The 19,797-nt window shown below is 45.5% G+C and overlaps 1 protein-coding gene across 2 annotated transcripts in view; it reads left to right on the top strand.

Annotated features, from left to right (window-relative positions):
- The window catches only part of SNX31 (sorting nexin 31), a 59,111-nt gene that overhangs the window by 12,753 nt on the left and 26,561 nt on the right, over positions 1–19,797 (top strand). For both annotated transcript variants that reach the window (XM_063450293.1, XM_063450294.1), the window contains exons 4-5: positions 1,949–2,013; positions 12,080–12,190. In XM_063450293.1, coding sequence (XP_063306363.1) covers positions 1,949–2,013; positions 12,080–12,190 — 176 coding nt within the window. The remainder of the gene's footprint in view (positions 1–1,948; positions 2,014–12,079; positions 12,191–19,797) is intronic.

Consider the following 19,797-nt stretch of genomic DNA (forward strand, 5'->3'; position numbering starts at 1 on the left):
ATGTTGGTTCAATGCTCTTCCAGGGTAAACCATGCGCAGAGCTCTGCTGAAGAGCTCTGGCATGAGAAAAAGACCCTGTATTTGTTCTGCACAGCGCAAGCAAATTTAATAACATGCTTGCACTGTGTTTGCTTGAAATCTGTCTCTGGTGTCTCCATAGTTGGGATACCAGGAGATAAAAATGCTAGGAAAGCATATTGTGCAGTGTGTGTGTGTGTGTGTGTTGTAGTGTGTGTGGTTGATGGGTGCTGTTTACGTGAGGGTGCTATGTGGGTAAGGGTGCTGTGTGTGTGATGGGTGCAGTATGTGTGTGCTGTGTGTGAGTGGGTGCTGTATTTGCGTGAGGGTGCTACGTGTGTGAGTGGGTGCTGTGTTTGCGTGAGGGTGCTATGTGCGTGTGAGGAAGCTGTGTGTGAGGGTGCAGTGTGTGCATGTGAGGAAGCTGTGAGTGTCAGGGGTGCTGTGAGTGTCAGGGGTGCTGTGAGTGTCAGGGGTGCAGTGTGTGTGTGTGAGGGTGCTGTGAGTGTCAGGGGTGCAGTGTGTGTGTGTGTGAGGGTGCTGTGAGTGTCAGGGGTGCAGTGTGTGTGTGTGTGTGTGTGTGCTGGGAGTGTCAGGGGTGCAGTTTCTGTGTGTGCTGGGAGTGTCAGGGGTGCAGTGTGTGTGAGTGGGTGCTGTCAGTGTCAGGGTTGCAGTGTGTGTATGTGTGAGGGTGCTGTGAGTGTCAGGGGTGCAGTGTGTGTGTGTGTGAGGGTGCTGTGAGTGTCAGGGGTGCAGTGTGTGTGTGTGTGAGGGTGCTGTGAGGTCAGGGGTGCAGTGTGTGTGTGTGTGTGTGTGTGCTGGGAGTGTCAGGGGTGCAGTTTCTGTGTGTGCTGGGAGTGTCAGGGGTGCAGTGTGTGTGAGTGGGTGCTGTGAGTGTCAGGGTTGCAGTGTGTGTGTGAGTGAGGGTGCTGTGTCAGGGGTGCAGTGTGTGTGTGTGTGTGTGTGCTGTCAGGGTTGCAGTTTGTGTGTGTGGGTGCTGTGAGTGTGTGTGGGTGCTGTCAGGGTTGCAGTGTGTGTATGTGTGGGTGCTGTCAGTGTCAGGGTTGCAGTGTGTGTATGTGTGAGGGTTCTGTGAGTGTCAGGGGTGCAGTGTGTGTGTGTGTGAGTGAGGGTGCTGTGAGTGCCAAGTGTGCAGGGAGTGTGTGAGAGCAAGTGAGGCTGAAGTGATGTGGGTGATTATATTCCCCCCCTCCCTGCTTACCTTATGCCTGGGAGGGGGGGATCCTGCTGCTGGCATCCATCCCTGGTGGTCCTAGTGGTGAGTGAACTCTAGCCTGTGAGGCTAGAGTTCACTCCTACGAGACCTGGAGCGTTGCCATGGCAATGCTCCGAAACTCGCGAGAGGAAGCCGACGGAGCTGTAAGTAGGAGCTCCGCCGGTTCCTCTCCTGGCTCCCTCACTCTCTCCCCCGCCGGCCGCAGGATACTGTATTTGGGCCGGTGAGGGAGATCTCCCCACCGGCCCGCCGTGGACTACTGCAGGGCCGCTGCTCGGATAGTGCCGGCCCTGCAAAGACCGGCAGAGGAGATCCTGTGATCTCCCTGCCGGCCTCGGCCCCACGGCCATCGCGGCCCACCGGGCATTTGCCCGGTGTGCCCGATGGCCAGTCCGGGCCTGCTCTGTGTCTTAGGGGGGGAAAAGTAGCACACAAGTACAGATGCTGGACAAGTTAAATGTTTGTGCCCAGGATGGTGCATTCTGCAGATAGAACAGAGACGAGTGTATATTTTTTCTTACTACCTGTGCCATACTTGGTGTCTTTTATATAGACTACTTTTAGAAAAGATACAGTGTGACGTGTCTTTTTAATCCCTCTATTCACGTATTTCCAAGTTTGAATTAACTGCGATATCCGTTTAAAGAGATGCCCTATAGATCCATAATGTGATCAGTTCTTTTTGATGTTTAGTTGTTTCAGATACAGTTATTTCCAGCAGCGAAATGTTCACAAACCTTTTCAAGAGACTGCAACTGGTATGTACACTTTTTAAAAAAAATCTTTAAATCCGTTCACATGCAAGATGTTCTTGAGCCTCAATTCTCGTAATCCTTGGTCAGATGGAGAATCTAAATCCCTTTTTATATATGCTTCTCAAGCCAATGGGAGTAATAGTTTATAAATTATGAAAATATTAACAAGATTCTAAAATCAACACGTCGGCTCATTTGAGCATTTTTTCCCCCATGCAAATATTGGTAAAAATTTCTCTTAATTGTGGTTAAATTCCCTTTGTAAGATTATAAATGGCTACAGACTGAATTTACCCACTGATGTTTATTCCAACAGGCAGCGGCAATGTAAAAGAATTGCCTCCGTTGTTGAATTTTGTCCATGTATACATTACAAGATCTGACATAAACTGATTTTATTAGAGGCTGTGCGGTTCCAAAATTAAAATGTGCCTTAACATACTCTCCACGTTGACACTGTGACATGTTTTAGGAGTAAATGAGTGCAACACAGACCATTAGGAAGCGTCGGAGCCTGGCAGGGACCCAGGAAAGCATGGGTAAACTGCTTTTAAACCGTTTCCCTTGGGGAGCTGGGCCAGGGTATAGCAGGCTGTAGTGGTTATGGTGCTTTGAGAAACCCTTTAATACACATGCTGTGAAAGTCATTGTGACTGATACAAATGCACCTTAGCAAGCATGTACTGCTCTTATCCTGCTCCACTGAACAAATAACAAAGTGCATTTAGCACAAAGCATGTTAATCTGGGGATTTAAGACCCACTGTCCTCCATTTTCATTTAAATTCTCTAGTTATTAATAGTGGGGTCACAGTCAACAAAAGCGATAATTTTATATCTTGCTGTGTGTGACAATGGGTGTATTTACAGGAAACCTGCATTATATAATCTGAGCCAAACAAAAACCTTTTAAAACAAAATACAATAAAACTGTTAGAGCTTTGCACCTATACCCCCTCAGTCTGTATATATGCTAAAGTGTACCCTTAAATAGTACTTTGTAGAGAGCCAAGGAGATTAGGCAATTGCCCAAAGCAATGGTTCCCAACTTCTTCTTCCCCCCCACTTTATCAGTACAGGGAGTGCAGAATTATTAGGCAAATGAGTATTTTGACCACATCATCCTCTTTATGCATGTTGTCTTACTCCAAGCTGTATAGGCTCGAAAGCCTACTACCAATTAAGCATATTAGGTGATGTGCATCTCTGTAATGAGAAGGGGTGTGGTCTAATGACATCAACACCCTATATCAGGTGTGCATAATTATTAGGCAACTTCCTTTCCTTGGCAAAATGGGTCAAAAGAAGGACTTGACAGGCTCAGAAAAGTCAAAAATAGTGAGATATCTTGCAGAGGGATGCAGCACTCTTAAAATTGCAAAGCTTCTGAAGCGTGATCATCGAACAATCAAGCGTTTCATTCAAAATAGTCAACAGGGTCGCAAGAAGCGTGTGGAAAAATCAAGGCGCAAAATAACTGCCCATGAACTGAGAAAAGTCAAGCGTGCAGCTGCCAAGATGCCACTTGCCACCAGTTTGGCCATATTTCAGAGCTGCAACATCACTGGAGTGCCCAAAAGCACAAGGTGTGCAATACTCAGAGACATGGCCAAGGTAAGAAAGGCTGAAAGACGACCACCACTGAACAAGACACACAAGCTGAAACGTCAAGACTGGGCCAAGAAATATCTCAAGACTGATTTTTCTAAGGTTTTATGGACTGATGAAATGAGCGTGAGTCTTGATGGGCCAGATGGATGGGCCCGTGGCTGGATTGGTAAAGGGCAGAGAGCTCCAGTCCGACTCAGACGCCAGCAAGGTGGAGGTGGAGTACTGGTTTGGGCTGGTATCATCAAAGATGAGCTTGTGGGGCCTTTTCGGGTTGAGGATGGAGTCAAGCTCAACTCCCAGTCCTACTGCCAGTTTCTGGAAGACACCTTCTTCAAGCAGTGGTACAGGTGGTACAGAAGTCTGCATCCTTCAAGAAAAACATGATTTTCATGCAGGACAATGCTCCATCACACGCGTCCAAGTACTCCACAGCGTGGCTGGCAAGAAAGGGTATAAAAGAAGAAAATCTAATGACATGGCCTCCTTGTTCACCTGATCTGAACCCCATTGAGACCCTGTGGTCCATCATCAAATGTGAGATTTACAAGGAGGGAAAACAGTACACCTCTCTGAACAGTGTCTGGGAGGCTGTGGTTGCTGCTGCACGCAATGTTGATGGTGAACAGATCAAAACACTGACAGAATCCATGGATGGCAGGCTTTTGAGTGTCCTTGCAAAGAAAGGTGGCTATATTGGTCACTGATTTGTTTTTGTTTTGTTTTTGAATGTCAGAAATGTATATTTGTGAATGTTGAGATGTTATATTGGTTTCACTGGTAAAAATAAATAATTGAAATGGGTATATATTTGTTTTTTGTTAAGTTGCCTAATAATTATGCACAGTAATAGTCACCTGCACACACAGATATCCCCCTAATAGCTATAACTAAAAACAAACTAAAAACTACTTCCAAAAATATTCAGGTTTGATATTAATGAGTTTTTTGGGGTTCATTGAGAACATGGTTGTTGTTCAATAATAAAATTAATCCTCAAAAATACAACTTGCCTAATAATTCTGCACTCCCTGTAGTTTTATAAATTTCACATTTACTTTTTTTTTTTTTTTAAATTCTTTATTTTTGAGTGCAGGTAGTTTAGTACATACATGCCAGTAAAGCCACAACAGCAATAACCGGTCATTCTTGGTTACCAGACATATGACATTAAATGATACTGCACAGTTTTATATTAATAGAGCTTAAACTTAAAGCATAAACATTATTAAAAAAGAAAAGACAAGTGTAAAAAGCAAAAAGAGAGTATTATCATACAATAACATCAGTCCCACAGGTCTAAGGATAGTGACATGTTACAGTGGCTGTAGCGGGGGCCATCCCCTTCGGGTTAAATGGCGCAACCATCCTGCTAGGGCATTGTAGGTAACTCGGTGTATGCGCACCAACGAGGCCGCATCAGCCTATACCGGCCATTGTAGTTTAACGAAGTGGTGGGGTTGAGTGATAATGCCCATGTTTAAATCGGTTGGGCTTAACCTTAAGTGAAAACAGTCTTAAAAGATAAAAAGTTAAAAAGATAAAACATTGATGGGAATAACAGAGTGAGGATGTCTCCTCATTTTAGTATCTACCCCATAAGTCAAAGGGGGGTGAGAAGTGTAGGGGTCAGTAGCAGGGGTATACACCATTGGGTATGCTGGCTTAGCCGACCTGTGGAGGTGTTGCAACTCATGAGGGGAAGTTAATATTTGTCATGTCGATGAACACCGCATGTCAGCTGCTGCCACAACGACACTATTCGGGCTTCCTAAAAGTCAGGTGGTGGTATTTTAGTCCTCCAATTTTGTTTAATTGTACAGCTGTACATTTGCACAATTGTATACGTTTAACCAAGCGGGATGTTGGCAAGGTAAGATTAGATACATTAAAATAAGGTATTAAAATAAGATAATGGTGGTCATTGTTTGCCATTGCTAGAGCCCCTATGCCATAGGAGGTAGCGTGTGTACACATGTCGAAGCGGGGCAGTATCTGGCTATAGGCCAGATGGCTAAACAGTGCTTAGGTTTTATACATTAGTTACAGAAATATACGAGAGGCAATTCAACACAATCTGAGGCATGGTGCGAGTGAACTATTTAAGAGTTCCTGTCACGTGAGCTTTAAATGTTTAGCTTTTTCTGTTGTGCTACTGAATATAGTTAGTAATCGGCTGTAGTGATATCGCTCAAGATGCCTGTAACCCTGTAAAATATGTGTCGCTTCTCATATTTTCACAGCCCCTTCATAACCTACAATATGTATCTGCCAGAGCTCTATAAGACAAAGTAATATAAAGTAAAATAAGATAAAATAACAAGGTACTTTTCATGTCTTTCTGTCACAGCACACAATACTACCTATTAGCTAGACAGCACGTTAAATATGCTTAAGATGCGGAATTGCGGCACAGGCAATAAGTGAATAACAGCAGGGCCGGCGCGTCCATAAGGCGGCACAGGCGGCCGCCTTAGGGCGCACGGGCTCTGGGGGCGCAAAATTTCAGTGACCGGCAGGAGGGAAGCTCTCCCTCCTGCCAGCCACCATCTCGGCCCCCGGCGCGGCTGTGCTGTGCGGAGATCAGACGCGGCGAGGGAGCTCTAATCTCACCGCTCTGCTCCCTCGCGCGCTGTCTGCTGATACCGCGGGAGCCGAAATATGACGTCATATTCCGGCTCCCGCGGTATCAGCAGACAGCGTGCAAGGGAGCAGAGCGGTGAGATTAGAGCTCCCTCGCCGCGTCTGATCTCCGCACAGCACAGCCGCACGCCGCTCAGCAGGACCCCAGGGAAGGATGCATCATCCACACCAGCTCTCCAGGTAAGGAGGCTGGGTGGGAAATGTATATTTATTAAAATAATTAGTGAATGTATGTGATGTGTGTCTGTGTGTGTGTCTGTGATTGACAGTGTGTGTGTCTGTGATTGACAGTGTGTGTGTCTGTGATTGACAGTGTGTGTGTCTGTGAGTGTCTGTGTCTGTGTGTGTGTGTGTGTCTGTGAGTGACAGTGTGTGTGTCTGTGAGTGTCTGTGTGTGTCTGTGAGTGTCTGTGTGTGTGTCTGTGAGTGACAGTGTGTGTGTCTGTGAGTGACAGTGTGTGTGTCTGTGAGTGACAGTGTGTGTGTCTGTGAGTGTGTCTGTGAGTGACAGTGTGTGTGTCTGTGAGTGTGTCTGTGAGTGACAGTGTGTGTGTCTGTGAGTGTATTTGTGTGTGTCTGTGAGTGTCTGTGTCTGTGAGTGACAGTGTGTGTGTCTGTGAGTGTCTGTGTGTGTGTATGTGAGTGACCGTGTGTGTGTCTGTGAGTGTCTGTGTGTGTGTGTGTGTCTGTGAGTGACAGTGTGTGTGTCTGTGAGTGACAGTGTGTGTGTCTGTGAGTGACAGTGTGTGTGTCTGTGAGTGTCTGTGTGTGTGTGTGTGTGTGTCTGTGAGTGACAGCGTGTGTGTCTGTGAGTGTCTGTGTGTGTGTCTGTGAGTGACAGCGTGTGCGTCTGTGAGTGACAGCGTGTGCGTCTGTGAGTGACAGCGTGTGCGTCTGTGAGTGACAGAGTGTGCGTGTGTGAGTGAGTGCGTCTGTTTGTGTGCATGTGAGTTTAGGAGTGTGTCTGTCAGTGTATGATGAGTGTGTTTGTCAGTGTATGAGTGTGTGTCTGTCAAGTCAGTGAGAGTATGTTTGTCATTGAGTATGTGTGTGACTATCCGTGTGTCTGTCAGTGACGTCTGTGTGTTTGTCATTGAGCGTGTGACTGTCAGTGTGTACAGAGTGTAGCGGAGCAGAGCGCAGTACAGGAGCTTCTGTTTCCTGTACCTGGCCAGACTGACAGGAGGTGCTCACAGAGAGAGCACTCCCTGTCAGTTCGGCCGGGTACAGAAAACTGAAGCTCCTTTAGGGGATCTGCTCCGCTCGGCAATGCAACAATAGAGGTCGGAGGCACACCAGGAAGGGGAGTGTGACCACTAAAGGGGTGTGGGGTGCACCAAGGGACAGGGAGGGAATGGGAGAGACAGAGAAAAGAGGGGGGAGGGGAGAAGAACACTAAGGGACAGGGAAGGGACCACTATTGGTCGGGGAGGGGAGCGGGGCTGGTTAAGAGGCACATAGGTGAAGATGTTTTTTTTGGGGGGGCGGAAAAATGCATCTTCGCCTATGTACCTAAAAATCCAAGCACCGGCCCTGAATAACAGTATAATACAGTATGATAGCTTGACCTTAGAGTCTCTGGGGGGTCCCCCATCTCCTGTCGTGCCAGAGGTGAAATTAAGCTTTTTATGTGAGTGTTCGTGACGTGGGTCTCGGTACACGTCCTCTTTGTTCGTGTCGGAGGCTACTTTTCCCCGTGGTCAGGGTTGCCCACCTTGGGTGACTGCGGGTTGCGGGTATGTCGTGGACTGAGCGGGAGTCTAATGATAAGTCACAAGTTTTTAAAACGATAATAGAAATGTGGAACCTTGTGGCGGGGGATCAGAACTGGGATCCTTAAACTTAGCGGTGTAGAATGGTTGTGTTTTATATCCTCAAGTCTCCGTCTGGGCCTCAAGTACCCAGCGTGTTGCGGGCGGCCCTCTGTGCTTTAAAGGCCATAGGGGACGAGGTGGTGGCCCCGGAGGGTCGGAATGCTTGGACTTTGGTCATGTCCCAGGTGTGAGGGTGTTGTTGTCTTGAAGCTTGACCGGTGCAAACCGGATCTGTTGATAGTCCTAGCGCCAGCAGCACTGAGTCCATTTCTGCAGCCTCCGTTAGGCGGGTTGTTGCTCCCCCATGGGAGATGATTAAGCTTCTAGGGTACGCCCAGCGATATGGGATGGAGTGTTGGCGAAGCTTGACCGTTAGTGGTTTGAGCCTGCTCCTCCACAGCACCGTAGGCCTGGACAGATCTTGATAGAAGGATAAGGTAGCGTTTTCAAATAAGTGGTTTGCCTTGTTTCTCACGGCAGTCATGAGGGTTAATTGGGCTGCCCTTGTTCGAAGCTGCAGAATGACATCCCTTGGGGTATCTGCTGGTGCTGTAGCGGCCCTCGGGATGCGGTAGGTCCCATCTATCTCAATTAACTTAAGTTGCTGTGGTGAGAGCAGTGAAGCGAGCAGTCTCCCGGCATAGTGTGTCATGTCGCCTGGGGCTACTGTTTCTGGGATACCCCGAATTTTTACATTTCTGCTCCTATTCTGATCTTCGATGGTGTCCAGGCGGCCGGTGAGTTGGGCCTGAACGCGCTGCAGCTCCATATTTTGGGCTTCTACTTGTGTGCACCGGGCAGAGAGATCTTTTGTCTCCCCTTCAGTTGTTTTAACGCGCCCCTCCACCATTTGTATCTCTTCCCGCAGGGTGGCCACATCTGCGGCAAACATTGCGCTGAGGTGGCGTAGCAAGGCCTTAATGTCCCCCTTTGTGGAGGGCAGCTCATTATCTTCGTCGGAGGACGGGAGGTGTAAGCCCCCTGAGCTTGGGAATACATCTAGTTCGTCCATCGTTTGATCCTCGGAGGAGGCCGAGGCCTCGTCGCCATGTTGTGTAGTAGGCGCAGCGTGGTTTGGGGCCTGTGCGGGTCGGAGGAGAAGATCCCCGATATCTCGCGCCCCCGTTGGTCTCGGGGCCCCCTGGTGCTTTGACTTCTTCCCCATGTCGCTATGACTCGGTAAAGGCTTAAGTACGAGCCTTTCAGGTGGGTAAATTGCTTTTTTTAGGCTTTTTCCTGCGGAGCTCTGCTTGCACACGTCTGCTCGTTATGGCTGCTGGCTCCGCCCCCAATTTCACATTTACTTGAAGCCTTAATAGAGCTGTTTTCTCCTAACTATTTTTTATTTACTATTTAGTTTTAATTGCCAGAATCAAAGGGCATGCTCAACCAGTGAATGAGGAATGTCCACATAACTAATAAATCGGCATGTAGTGGTTATGGTGCCTAGACTGCCTCTTTAACCAGAACTGCACAACCATTACACTGTGCTGCCTGTAGTAGGGATATTAGTGCATTATGTTATGTTTGTTACAGTATACCTTTTAAAAAAAATTTGATAAATTTGCTGACACCACGGTTTTGAGCAGTCATTGGAAATTTATTTCCGTGGATCCAAGAGGTTTTTAACATCCTGAAGTCGTCCGATTTATCAAGCTCCGTTAAATGTTTAAATAACACAATTAACTTTTTAAAAATCACATGAGTGAAACCGTATGGACACCCCTGGGTTACAAAATTATAACTCCCGGGGGCGGGGCCAAGCAAGCATGGCCGACGGACGTGTTTGAGGGGAGCTCCTCACACAAACACAGCGAAACACACAAAAAGACAACCCAGCAACCGTCAAACTGAAGCTAAAGAGCTCAAATCTGAACCGCACACCGAGGGGGAACTCTCACGAGTGACTGGGGAGCCCCGTCCATTGCCCGCGACCAAAACTACCCACTACAGCCTACCTGACTGGCGGACTTCGTGGAGGGGAGACACGGCCGGTCTTCCAGCCACCCTCCGTCAGAACACTATAATCAACCCGATTCCCCCCCCAGACCGGAGTGGGTTATCCCGGACCCACCTGGGGGCACAGCAACTAAAAAGCACAAAGGACTCACCGAACCCCCAGAATACTCCTTCATGACAAGGAGAAACTAAAATGGGGCCAGCGGAGGAGAGCACATGGAGGCCTGCTTGGGAGGCACACTTCAATGCAGCCTTTGACAAAATCTGTGCAGCGTTCTGGTGCCGGATTGAATCCCGTGCAGCACAGATACAGCCACCGCTGACCCTGGTGAACAGGCACCAGCAAACAACCCAAATCGTCCAGCAGCCCCCAAGTCCAGAGACATACCGGGCGCAGGGCACTTGTGTCCCAGCATGACGCACCACCCACGTGGACACCGCTGCGGATATGACCACTCGCCCTTCATCTGAGCTGGGCGCTCACCAGGAGAAACACCTCCACAGCCTGCCATACCCCCAGGGAGAAGATCGGTACCCATTGGAACCCTGGGCCCACGATCCTGTTGATGGGATCAATGGCAAACGGGCACTAGCAGCTACTAAGGCCTCAGGCCGAAGATGGGCAGTCCCTGGAAGCAGTGACACCACGGCATCGGAAAGTCCCAGCCGACCTCACCGCTGGAGAAGGCACTGTGGCAGTCGGGAATGGACCTCCGGCATGGAAGAAACCCACAAGGCTACCATCCTGAGACTCAGCAGACAAGCTCCCAGCAGCCAAACCGCATTCCCACCTTGCGGAGTGGGCTGAGTACACTGACAGAACACTGACAGAAGCTAAAGAGTTCAAGCTAAGAGTTCAAGGACATACTGAAAGGACATACTAGCAAGTGCCTGGTGACCTTACTGGCGCTTGGCTAGGACTTGGGCCGGTAATCTTGATAATGCCTATCGATAGCACCATAAGAATGTTCCTGCATCCGGAGCAATGCCACCCATTACCTCCGTTACCTAGCTTACCACCACCCCTATGAGGTTTCTTGACAAGCAAGTAATATAATATAACACTGTTTAAAACAACGGTTAGCCTTATCGGTTTACTAATGACACGCTCTGCACATAATGCACTATGCCTGCCTCCCCTCATACTTGCTTTAGGATAAGAGCAGTCCGAGTAATCTCTCACTATAGCACTCTACAGTTAAGTTTATCCTGTGTAAATATGTTTGACCGTTGTGAAACTGTGGTAGCTTCTCATTACTCTAATCCGAGCATTTAACCTGTTTTGCTGCAAGCTTAAAATGCCATGCTTATAACCACTGAAACAGAACCTGAGATGTTTAATATATAGCATGCTTAATCAGTTATATTGTACACATGAACATTACCATTTGAGCAATCATTAATTAACCCTTGCACCCATTTCCTAAACAATTGCTTGTGTTATTATGGTACGCTTAATTAATATAAAATAAGGCTGTCTCTCATAGATGTTGCATTGTGTTATGTGATCCCAATCTGTATGGAAAACGTACATTCCCCCTTCTTTATTCTGTATCCCATTTAACAAATGCCTTAATAAAAGAAAGATTGAAAAAAAAAAGAAAATTATAATTCCCCGTCTCTCCAAATAATAATAATAATAAAATAAAAAATTATATATAACCTCATGCTGACGAGTTGAAATAACAACAAAACAGCTGTCCGTGAGTGGTTCACTGGCTTTGCTCCCCTTCCTGAGTTGTGTTTCAAAGTTGTTGTATACAGCAGACACATAATCCAAGGAATTCCTGTATAAAGTGGAATTAGGAGGCAAAAATGTGGTTCTTGAGCTCATTTGCATACGCCTACCCAGAATCCCTTGCAGTAGTGAGAGCACCGTTAAAGTGAGATTTCTGTGGGAAAAGCACGTCTTATGGCTTGACTGGTATGCAGACTTTTGTTTAACATTGTATTAACTTTATATTCTATATATAATCTTCTTAATGCTATTAGGTTTTGGAATATACATTTGCACATACATTTCATAATTTATTTTTTTTCCATCAGGAGACCTTTAAAATCCCCACAATAGAAATAATCCTGAAAGTGTACTTACCAAATGATGAACAGATTAGAGTTGATGTTCTTACAACGGATACTGCAGAGCGAGTTCTCGAGGTAACTTCATATCTAATATACTTCTAACTCTTCTGATCCTTTTTTTTTAATTATTTTTTTTTATGTATAGTCTAAAGAGACTAAATGTGACTGAATATGGTGGTTACAATGACCCCTTTATGTGCAGTGAGTTTTATGCTGACAGGTGCCAGTGTTGGAGAGCGAACTTGCAAAATTGTCTTAAAGTCAGCTCTGCCTTTCATCCTCCTGAAGTCAATTAGGAGTACCATTAAAGGGACACTATAGTCACCAGAACCACTACAGCTTAATGTAGTTGTTCTGGTGTCAATAGCATGTCCCTGCAGGCTTTTTGTTGTCAACACTGCTTTTTCAGACAAAAGGCAGTGTTTACATTGCTGCCTAGTAACACTTCTTGTGGCTGTCACTCAGACAGCCAGATATGGTGGATAGCGGTGTCTTGGTACACCCCTACAATCGATATGGTGGGTAGCGGTGTCTCGGTACACCCCTACAATTTATCCTGGTGGAAATGTGGTCATACTGGGCGGCCAGTTTCTGTATTAACATGGTATTTAGATTATCTATTGTTATTATTGTGGGGTCATTGCTAGGGGTATGTTATTATATGGGGGGATGTTAACTTCAATAAGATTTGTTGGCAATGACCCCATTTGTTATTCCTTAATTATTTTATTAATAATTTAATAAAGCTGTGGATTAATTATTTCCAACAGTATAACCTGTGTCCGTGTTTTAATGGGGGTTTGGGTAAGGTTAGCCATATGCCGGCAAATCCGACTGTGCGCCTGTCAAGGTGCTTCCTGCGTCTGCGATGTTCAGTGTCTCCACGCTCCGCATGGAGGCATTGCATTTTCCCCTTTAGAGATGCGTTGATTTAATGCATTTCCATAAGGAGATGCTGATTGATGAGGTGGAGCCAGGCAGAGTCAGCCACGGGGAGACTGTCGTGATGTGGGACAAATGGTGAGTAAAATCACCTTTTCAGCATGATCAGAGTGGGGCGGTTCACCTAAACAGTCACGTCATGACTATAGTGTCTGGAATGTATGTTTGTATTCCGGACACTATAGTGTTCCTTATAAATTGCGTTATAATGGCATCTAGACCTCGGGATATACTTGGAAGCTAGTGACAGCCTAAATGCATACATTACTTAATGCTATTTATAGTATCAGACTATTTCTTATTCTTACTTAGTCTTTTGGTAGCAGCAGTGTTTACACACTGGCTGATCAGTAAGTGAAACAAATCACAATACAAACAACAAGGGGAAAACTACAAGAAACGGCATAAATAAAAATACTATAGGTTATCATTGTAAATGCTCCAAGTAGGGCTGCGGATGTAACTATTTCTAGATCACTGCTAGAACTGGAGATGTATAGGTTAATAAGAACATGTATGGCCATTTCTAGGCACAAAGGAGTTTGTACAAGTAAGAAAATCCTAGGTACTAAGCTGATTAGTAGAAACTCTATGGAAAATTATTGTTCTCTTTTTAAAATATCACAGAGATCTACCTAGCCAGGGTGGGAGTTACGCCTTTCTTTACCCTTCCACGGCAATCGGCCACGATGAACGTTATGTGTGTGTGGCTGGGCGACCATCACAACAATTCTCCTACATCTAAATTATCACTAAACTGATACACTGTGTCAGGGCTTCCGAAGTGTTAATGTCTGGGTTCTGACTCAAAATGTTCTCTCTGTGCAATGGGCCCAGAATGTCTGAATCTGTCAAAACTGTTCATTGGCTACAAAGCAGCTGCCCATTACAGTGGAAAGCATACAATAAAGGTGTTTTTTTTTTTTTTTTTATAAATCTTTATTTTTGCGTGCATGGATAGGTACAAAACAACCCGGCTGGCCACAATAGCCTTGCGGGTGATGGTTGTTACATGACTTCACAACAAAATTAAGGCATACTTTTGTCTGTCATTTCGGAGTTGTAACGTCAGCTAGATCTGCACATTTTTATTTTTAGTGTGAGACTAAGGCCTCCATGGAGTGTATTCACAGTGTATGTCAGTCTACGAGTTTCGGGTTCATGTTAAATCGGGGGGGGGGGGGGTGTTGAATAAAGGTGTTTTTACATTGCATTGTATATTAAAAATTATACTATGGAGAATACGTCACTGATGGGGGGGTTTTCTTGTTTGTTTGTTTTTAATACATAACTCAGGTCCTTGTCAAACCACTGACCTAGGTGCAGGTACCTTTACTCTTGTACATAGCAGGTTCTCAGGCAGGCTTTATCTTAAGCAGGAAATATTTATAGAGTTTTACAAGATCAGACTGAATAGCAGGTTTAGCCTGTTTTTTTCTTTCTTGGTGGCTTCAGTGTAACTGAGTGATCAGAGATCAAATACTGCAATAGAATATCCAGGTGATGGAATATGGAGAGTTGGCAAAAACGTCTGTGTGCCCACCCCATCTCCCAGCACTCTAATAGTCCCTGCAGACAAAAAAAAAAAATCTGATTAGCTTCGCTGCATACGCAACCTGTCAAAGTCCCCTTTATAGCTCAAATTCCATTTGACAGAACGACCTTATCGTAAGCAAACCTAAAATAATTAAATAAAAATGTGAATGACGCTTTTCTATAAAAACCCTGGAAGGGACACAATAGGCATCAAGACCACTTTATCTCATTGAAGTGGTCTGGGTGCAGTATTCCTGTCCCTTTTAACCCTGCAATGTAAAACATTTGCAATTTAGCGATACAGCAATATTTTTGTCTCTAGTGGCTCTCTACCAGACATCCACTAGAGGCACTTCCTGTTGTTTCACAGAGATTATCTCAGTAAAACGAGGCTGGAAGACCTCACGCTTTGCATGATGACGTCCAGCGTCTTCATAATCCCCGCAGGAATGCAATGAGTTAATGCTTTCCTTTAGCGAAACCCTAATGTGCTCACCGCATATATGCGCATTAGGATCCACTTCACAATGATGTCAGAGCAGGCGGAGACGGCCCATGCTGAGGGACCTCGCAGCTGGAATATGGTAAGTGGAAAAGGGTGTTTTTGTGTTTTTTTTATTTAACACTTTCTCAGCCACCGGGCGAAGGGGTTTGGGGGGTAGTGCATTGGGGCACAGGGACACTAAAGTGTTATGAATACAGCTTTGCATTCATAACACTATAGTGTTCCGTTAAATTAATTACAAAGTGGTGCGCATGTTGCCCCTCTTAATGAGTGTTCCCACACGATCAACTAAAAGTTATAAAAATAATTAACAGAATGCAGAAAGTGACAATGTTGTATTTTCCAAAATGGACAATACTCTACCTTTATTACATAAAAGCGTTAGATGTTCTGTCTCCTGAATATCGGGGCTCTGATCTGCCCCGTTTCCTCAGGTATATTGGGGACAGAACAGACAATTGTATGTATGCTAAATTTTTGTCATAACTGGTAAAGCGAGTCTTTCTAACACAATGAGGTGTGTGTGTGTTCTATTATATATTCTAAGTTATTTATATAGTACTCTTGTCCAGAGCCCTTTACAATACGTTAACCTTTTTACAAACAGAGGGATTTATAATTAGACATACAGGCACAAAAAGATTAGGGGATTTAAACATCGATTGCATTTTATTCTGTGGGAGACCTACCCATGAGCTTGCAATCCACAGACGTGTTTGTTAATATATGAGTACATATATACATAAAAATTGCAATACGATACGTATACAAAGTTTATGATTGTTCAGTAACCTTTATCATGCAGCCAGGGAGAGAATACTCTGCGAACAGGGAGTTACATAGAAACACAGAATGTGACGGCAGATAAGAACCATTCAGCCCATCTAGTCTGCCCAATTTTCTAAATACTTTCATTAGTCCTTGGCCTTATCTTATAGTTAGGATAGTTCTTTGCATGTTGCACAGAATGAATGCTTAGTATAGCTGTCTGTACTTAATTCATTCAGGGATTTTGTCCTAATACAGACACTTTTTTTTATATTCCTTTTAAGTATATATCTTATTGGGACATCCTCTGTTTATGCTAGTGGGCACCAAACTGGGAGATCACAAGAGAGATCACCCACCACAATGCTTAGCTTGTAAAAATGGAGTTACAGAAGCTGCCATATCCATTGCAGGAGCATAACTGGGAACCGGTGAGGCCTTGTGAAAGCTTTAAAGAACAGTCCCTATATGGCCCCTTTTTTAGCCCCACCACCTCACATGCAACAGACTGGAGTTGGATATGTGTGGTGGCTGTGTGTGATTGTGCAGGGGTTGGCAGAGTTTGATTGAGTGTGATATGTATGAGTGGAGTTGGCTGAGTGTGATTGTCTCGGGGTTGTGTAATATTTAGAAACTTAGAAACATAGAATGTGACAGCAGATAAGAACCATTCGGCCCATCTAGTCTGCCCAATTTTCTAAATACTTTCATTAGTCTCTGACCTTATCTTATAGTTAGGATAGCCTTATGCCTATCCCACGCATGCTTAAACTCCTTTACTGTGTTAACCTCTACCACTTAAGCTGGAAGGCTATTCCATGCATCCACTACCCTCTCAGTAAAGTAATACTTCCTGATATTATTATTTTTTTTTTTTTTAAATTCTTTATTTTTGTCGTGCAGGTAGGTACATTGTTTGGTCAAGCGCCACAACAGCGCACACGTTGTATACATGGAAAACAGTGGCAGCAGTACATGCACATTTTTGTATTTAAGTTTAAAACAGTTTTATCTTAATCACTAAGTATGTATGATAATAAGTAATATACATGGTAGGTAAATATGAGAAGTTAAAGAGTTATGCCTGTGAAGGCTTGCTAGGTGTTACAAGGAAGAAATATCGCATACGGTTAACTTTGAGTATGAGCAAATGCGTGCCGAGGTGAGGTTACGTGCATTTTTACTGAAATGAACATCTTATAACATAATAATGGTGTAATGATGTTGGCTGCAAGGAACAGTAGTTCGGTCGGGACCATAAGGTGAAGGTAGACGGCTATGATTACAAGGTACCATCCCGCAGCCAACATAAAAGAAAAGAAAGAAGAGAGATAAATAAAGTCTGTCCTGTTACATGCATACATGCTGCTCAGATTAGGTTACGTTATTGCAACGAAAAGCTATATACAAATGTCTGGGTACTGCAGTGTATAGTTGTAATTGTATAGGTAAACATGAGTGCTTATGTACGTGGAGATTTTACGGACTTGCCCAGGCACGGGTTAGTGGTGTGTGTAGTGAGTGTATGTACATTAGTATGTATGTAGTGTGTGTATGTACATTAGTGGTGTATGTAGTGTGATTACCTATGGTGTTATTACAGTGCGATGGGTTACACGGTGTCACAGTAGAGGTACCAATCAATAGATTTTTGTGTAAGCACATTGACATGCTAGGCAGCGCAAGCATAGCAGGAAGCAGAGTGTCAATGTCACACTAGTCCAAGGGAGCACATACAATGCTCTGAATAGTAGGGCTGTTAGACAGCAACTTGCCCAAGATCGCCAGAGGGACACCAGATATGATGATCGCCAACGATGTGTGCCCGCAGAGTGATTTCGGTTCCAGGGGATTTGTAGCAATAATTAAACACGAACTGGTTGAGATTTGCAGGAGTAGGTTGGTATGAGGTCTCCTACAGGAGTTTATGTCCAGGGTTTAGGCAGTGGCTGCCTTGTAGGTATCTTCGTGGAGTCTTCGTGGCACAAATGGGGCTGCTCCTGCTGGGTCCCACGTGTGTGTCGCCGCTGTGGTGCTCGTTCCTCCGGTCATTAATGCGTCCCGTGGGAGGCCCAGGGTCTCCAAGAGTGCCGCAGCTCCTTCGAGGTCCCGGATAAGGTAAGTGTTGCCGGCCTGGAGGACCGTTAGGACTTGGGATCCCCGCCAACGATAGGGGATGTCTTTGGCTCTGAGTATTGATGTGAAAGGCTTTAATGTCCTGCGCCAACCCAGAGTGCGCCCCGATAAGTCGGCGAAGAAAGTGAGGTTCGAGTTCTCGAAGTTGTAGGGGGTTTTCCCCTTGAGTGCCCCCATTACAGCAGCCTTGTCTTGTTTAGTGTGAAAACGGACTATTACGTCCCGTGGGGCTGTGGTCGGTGCTTTCGCTGGTTTCGGGATGCGGAACACCTCTGCAAACATCGCCCCTTTCGCCTGTTTAGGTGCGAGAATTGCTGTTATCAGTCGCCTCGCGCAGTGTGGTATTTCAGCGTCCGGGATCGCTTCAGCAAGGCCTCTGATTTTAATATTGTTGCTGCGCCTGGAATCCTCTATTGCCGCGAATCTCTGTTCCGTGGCTGCGTGGTGTCGGTGGATTGTTTGGATCTCCTGTAGCAGGTGAGTAATTTGTGCCTTCGTGTCATGGGAGTCCTTTTCCACGATATCCATTCGACCCTGTAGGCCCTGCAAGTCTTTGCGGAAGGCCGCCATGTCCCCTTGGAGGTCCCTCCGCAGGCCTGCCAGTAGCTCCTGCATGTCCGCCTTGGTCACCGGTGCGGAGTCCGGTTTGGTAGTCGTAGCTGCCGGTCTCTGGCTGGGCTCTTGTAGGGAGGGCATGTGGAAGTCCTCGGGCTCCATGAGCTGGTCGTCCGAAAAATCGGAGCTTTCACCCATGTAGGCGGCCATTTTAGGTAGAGGGGCGCCATGTGCCTGCCTCCATAAGTCTCCAATGCTGGAGCCTGGCTTCGGCTTGTCAGGTTTTTGTTTCTTTATTTTTCGTCCCATCTTGGCTCGGGTTGCCTGGGAATCCGTTTTTCCTCGGTTATATAAGTTTTAAAGTCGTTTAGGGTTGTTTATCAGGTTGCTGGTCACGGAGCTCGGGTAGCATGCGACCGTTCAGCTCCACAGCTTGACTCCGCCCCCCCTGATATTATTTTTAAACCTTTGTCCGTCTAATTTAAGACTATGTCCTCTTGTTGTGGAAAGTAAGTTTTATCCTGCAATCCATTAACCAGTTTAGTAGCCCTTCTCTGAACTCTCTCTAAGGTATCAATATCCATCTGAAGATACTGTCTCCAGTACTGCCTACAATACTCCAAGTGAGGTCTCACCAGTGTTCTGTACAATGGCATGAGCACTTCCCTCTTTCTACTGCTAATGCCTCTCCCTATACAACCAAGCATTCTGCTAGCATTTCCTGCTGTTCTATTACATTGCCTGCTTACCTTTAAGTCATCAGAAATAATCACCCCTAAATCCCTTTCCTCAGATGTTGAGGTTAGGACTCTATCAAATATTCTGTACTCTGCCCTTGTGTTTTTACGTCCAAGATGCATTATCTTGCACTTATCCACATTAAATGTCAGTTGCCACAACTCTGACCATTTTTCTAGTTTACCTAAATCATTAGCCATTTGGCTTATCCCTCCTGGAACATCAACCCTGTTACATATCTTAGTATCATCAGCAAAAAGACATACCTTACCATCAAGACCTTCTGCAATATCACTAATAAAAATATTAAAGAGAATAGGTTCAAGTACAGATCCCTGAGGTACCCCACTGGTGACAAGCCCAAGCTTCGAATATACTCCATTGACTACAACCCTCTGTTGCCTGTCACTCAGCCACTGCCTTACCAATTCAACAATATTGGAATCCAAACTTAAATATTGCAGTTTATTGATAAGGTTCTATGTGCAACAGTGTCAAAAGC

This window comes from Pelobates fuscus, chromosome 4 (assembly GCF_036172605.1).
Source record: "Pelobates fuscus isolate aPelFus1 chromosome 4, aPelFus1.pri, whole genome shotgun sequence".
In the NCBI taxonomy this organism is placed as follows: Eukaryota; Metazoa; Chordata; class Amphibia; order Anura; family Pelobatidae; genus Pelobates; species Pelobates fuscus.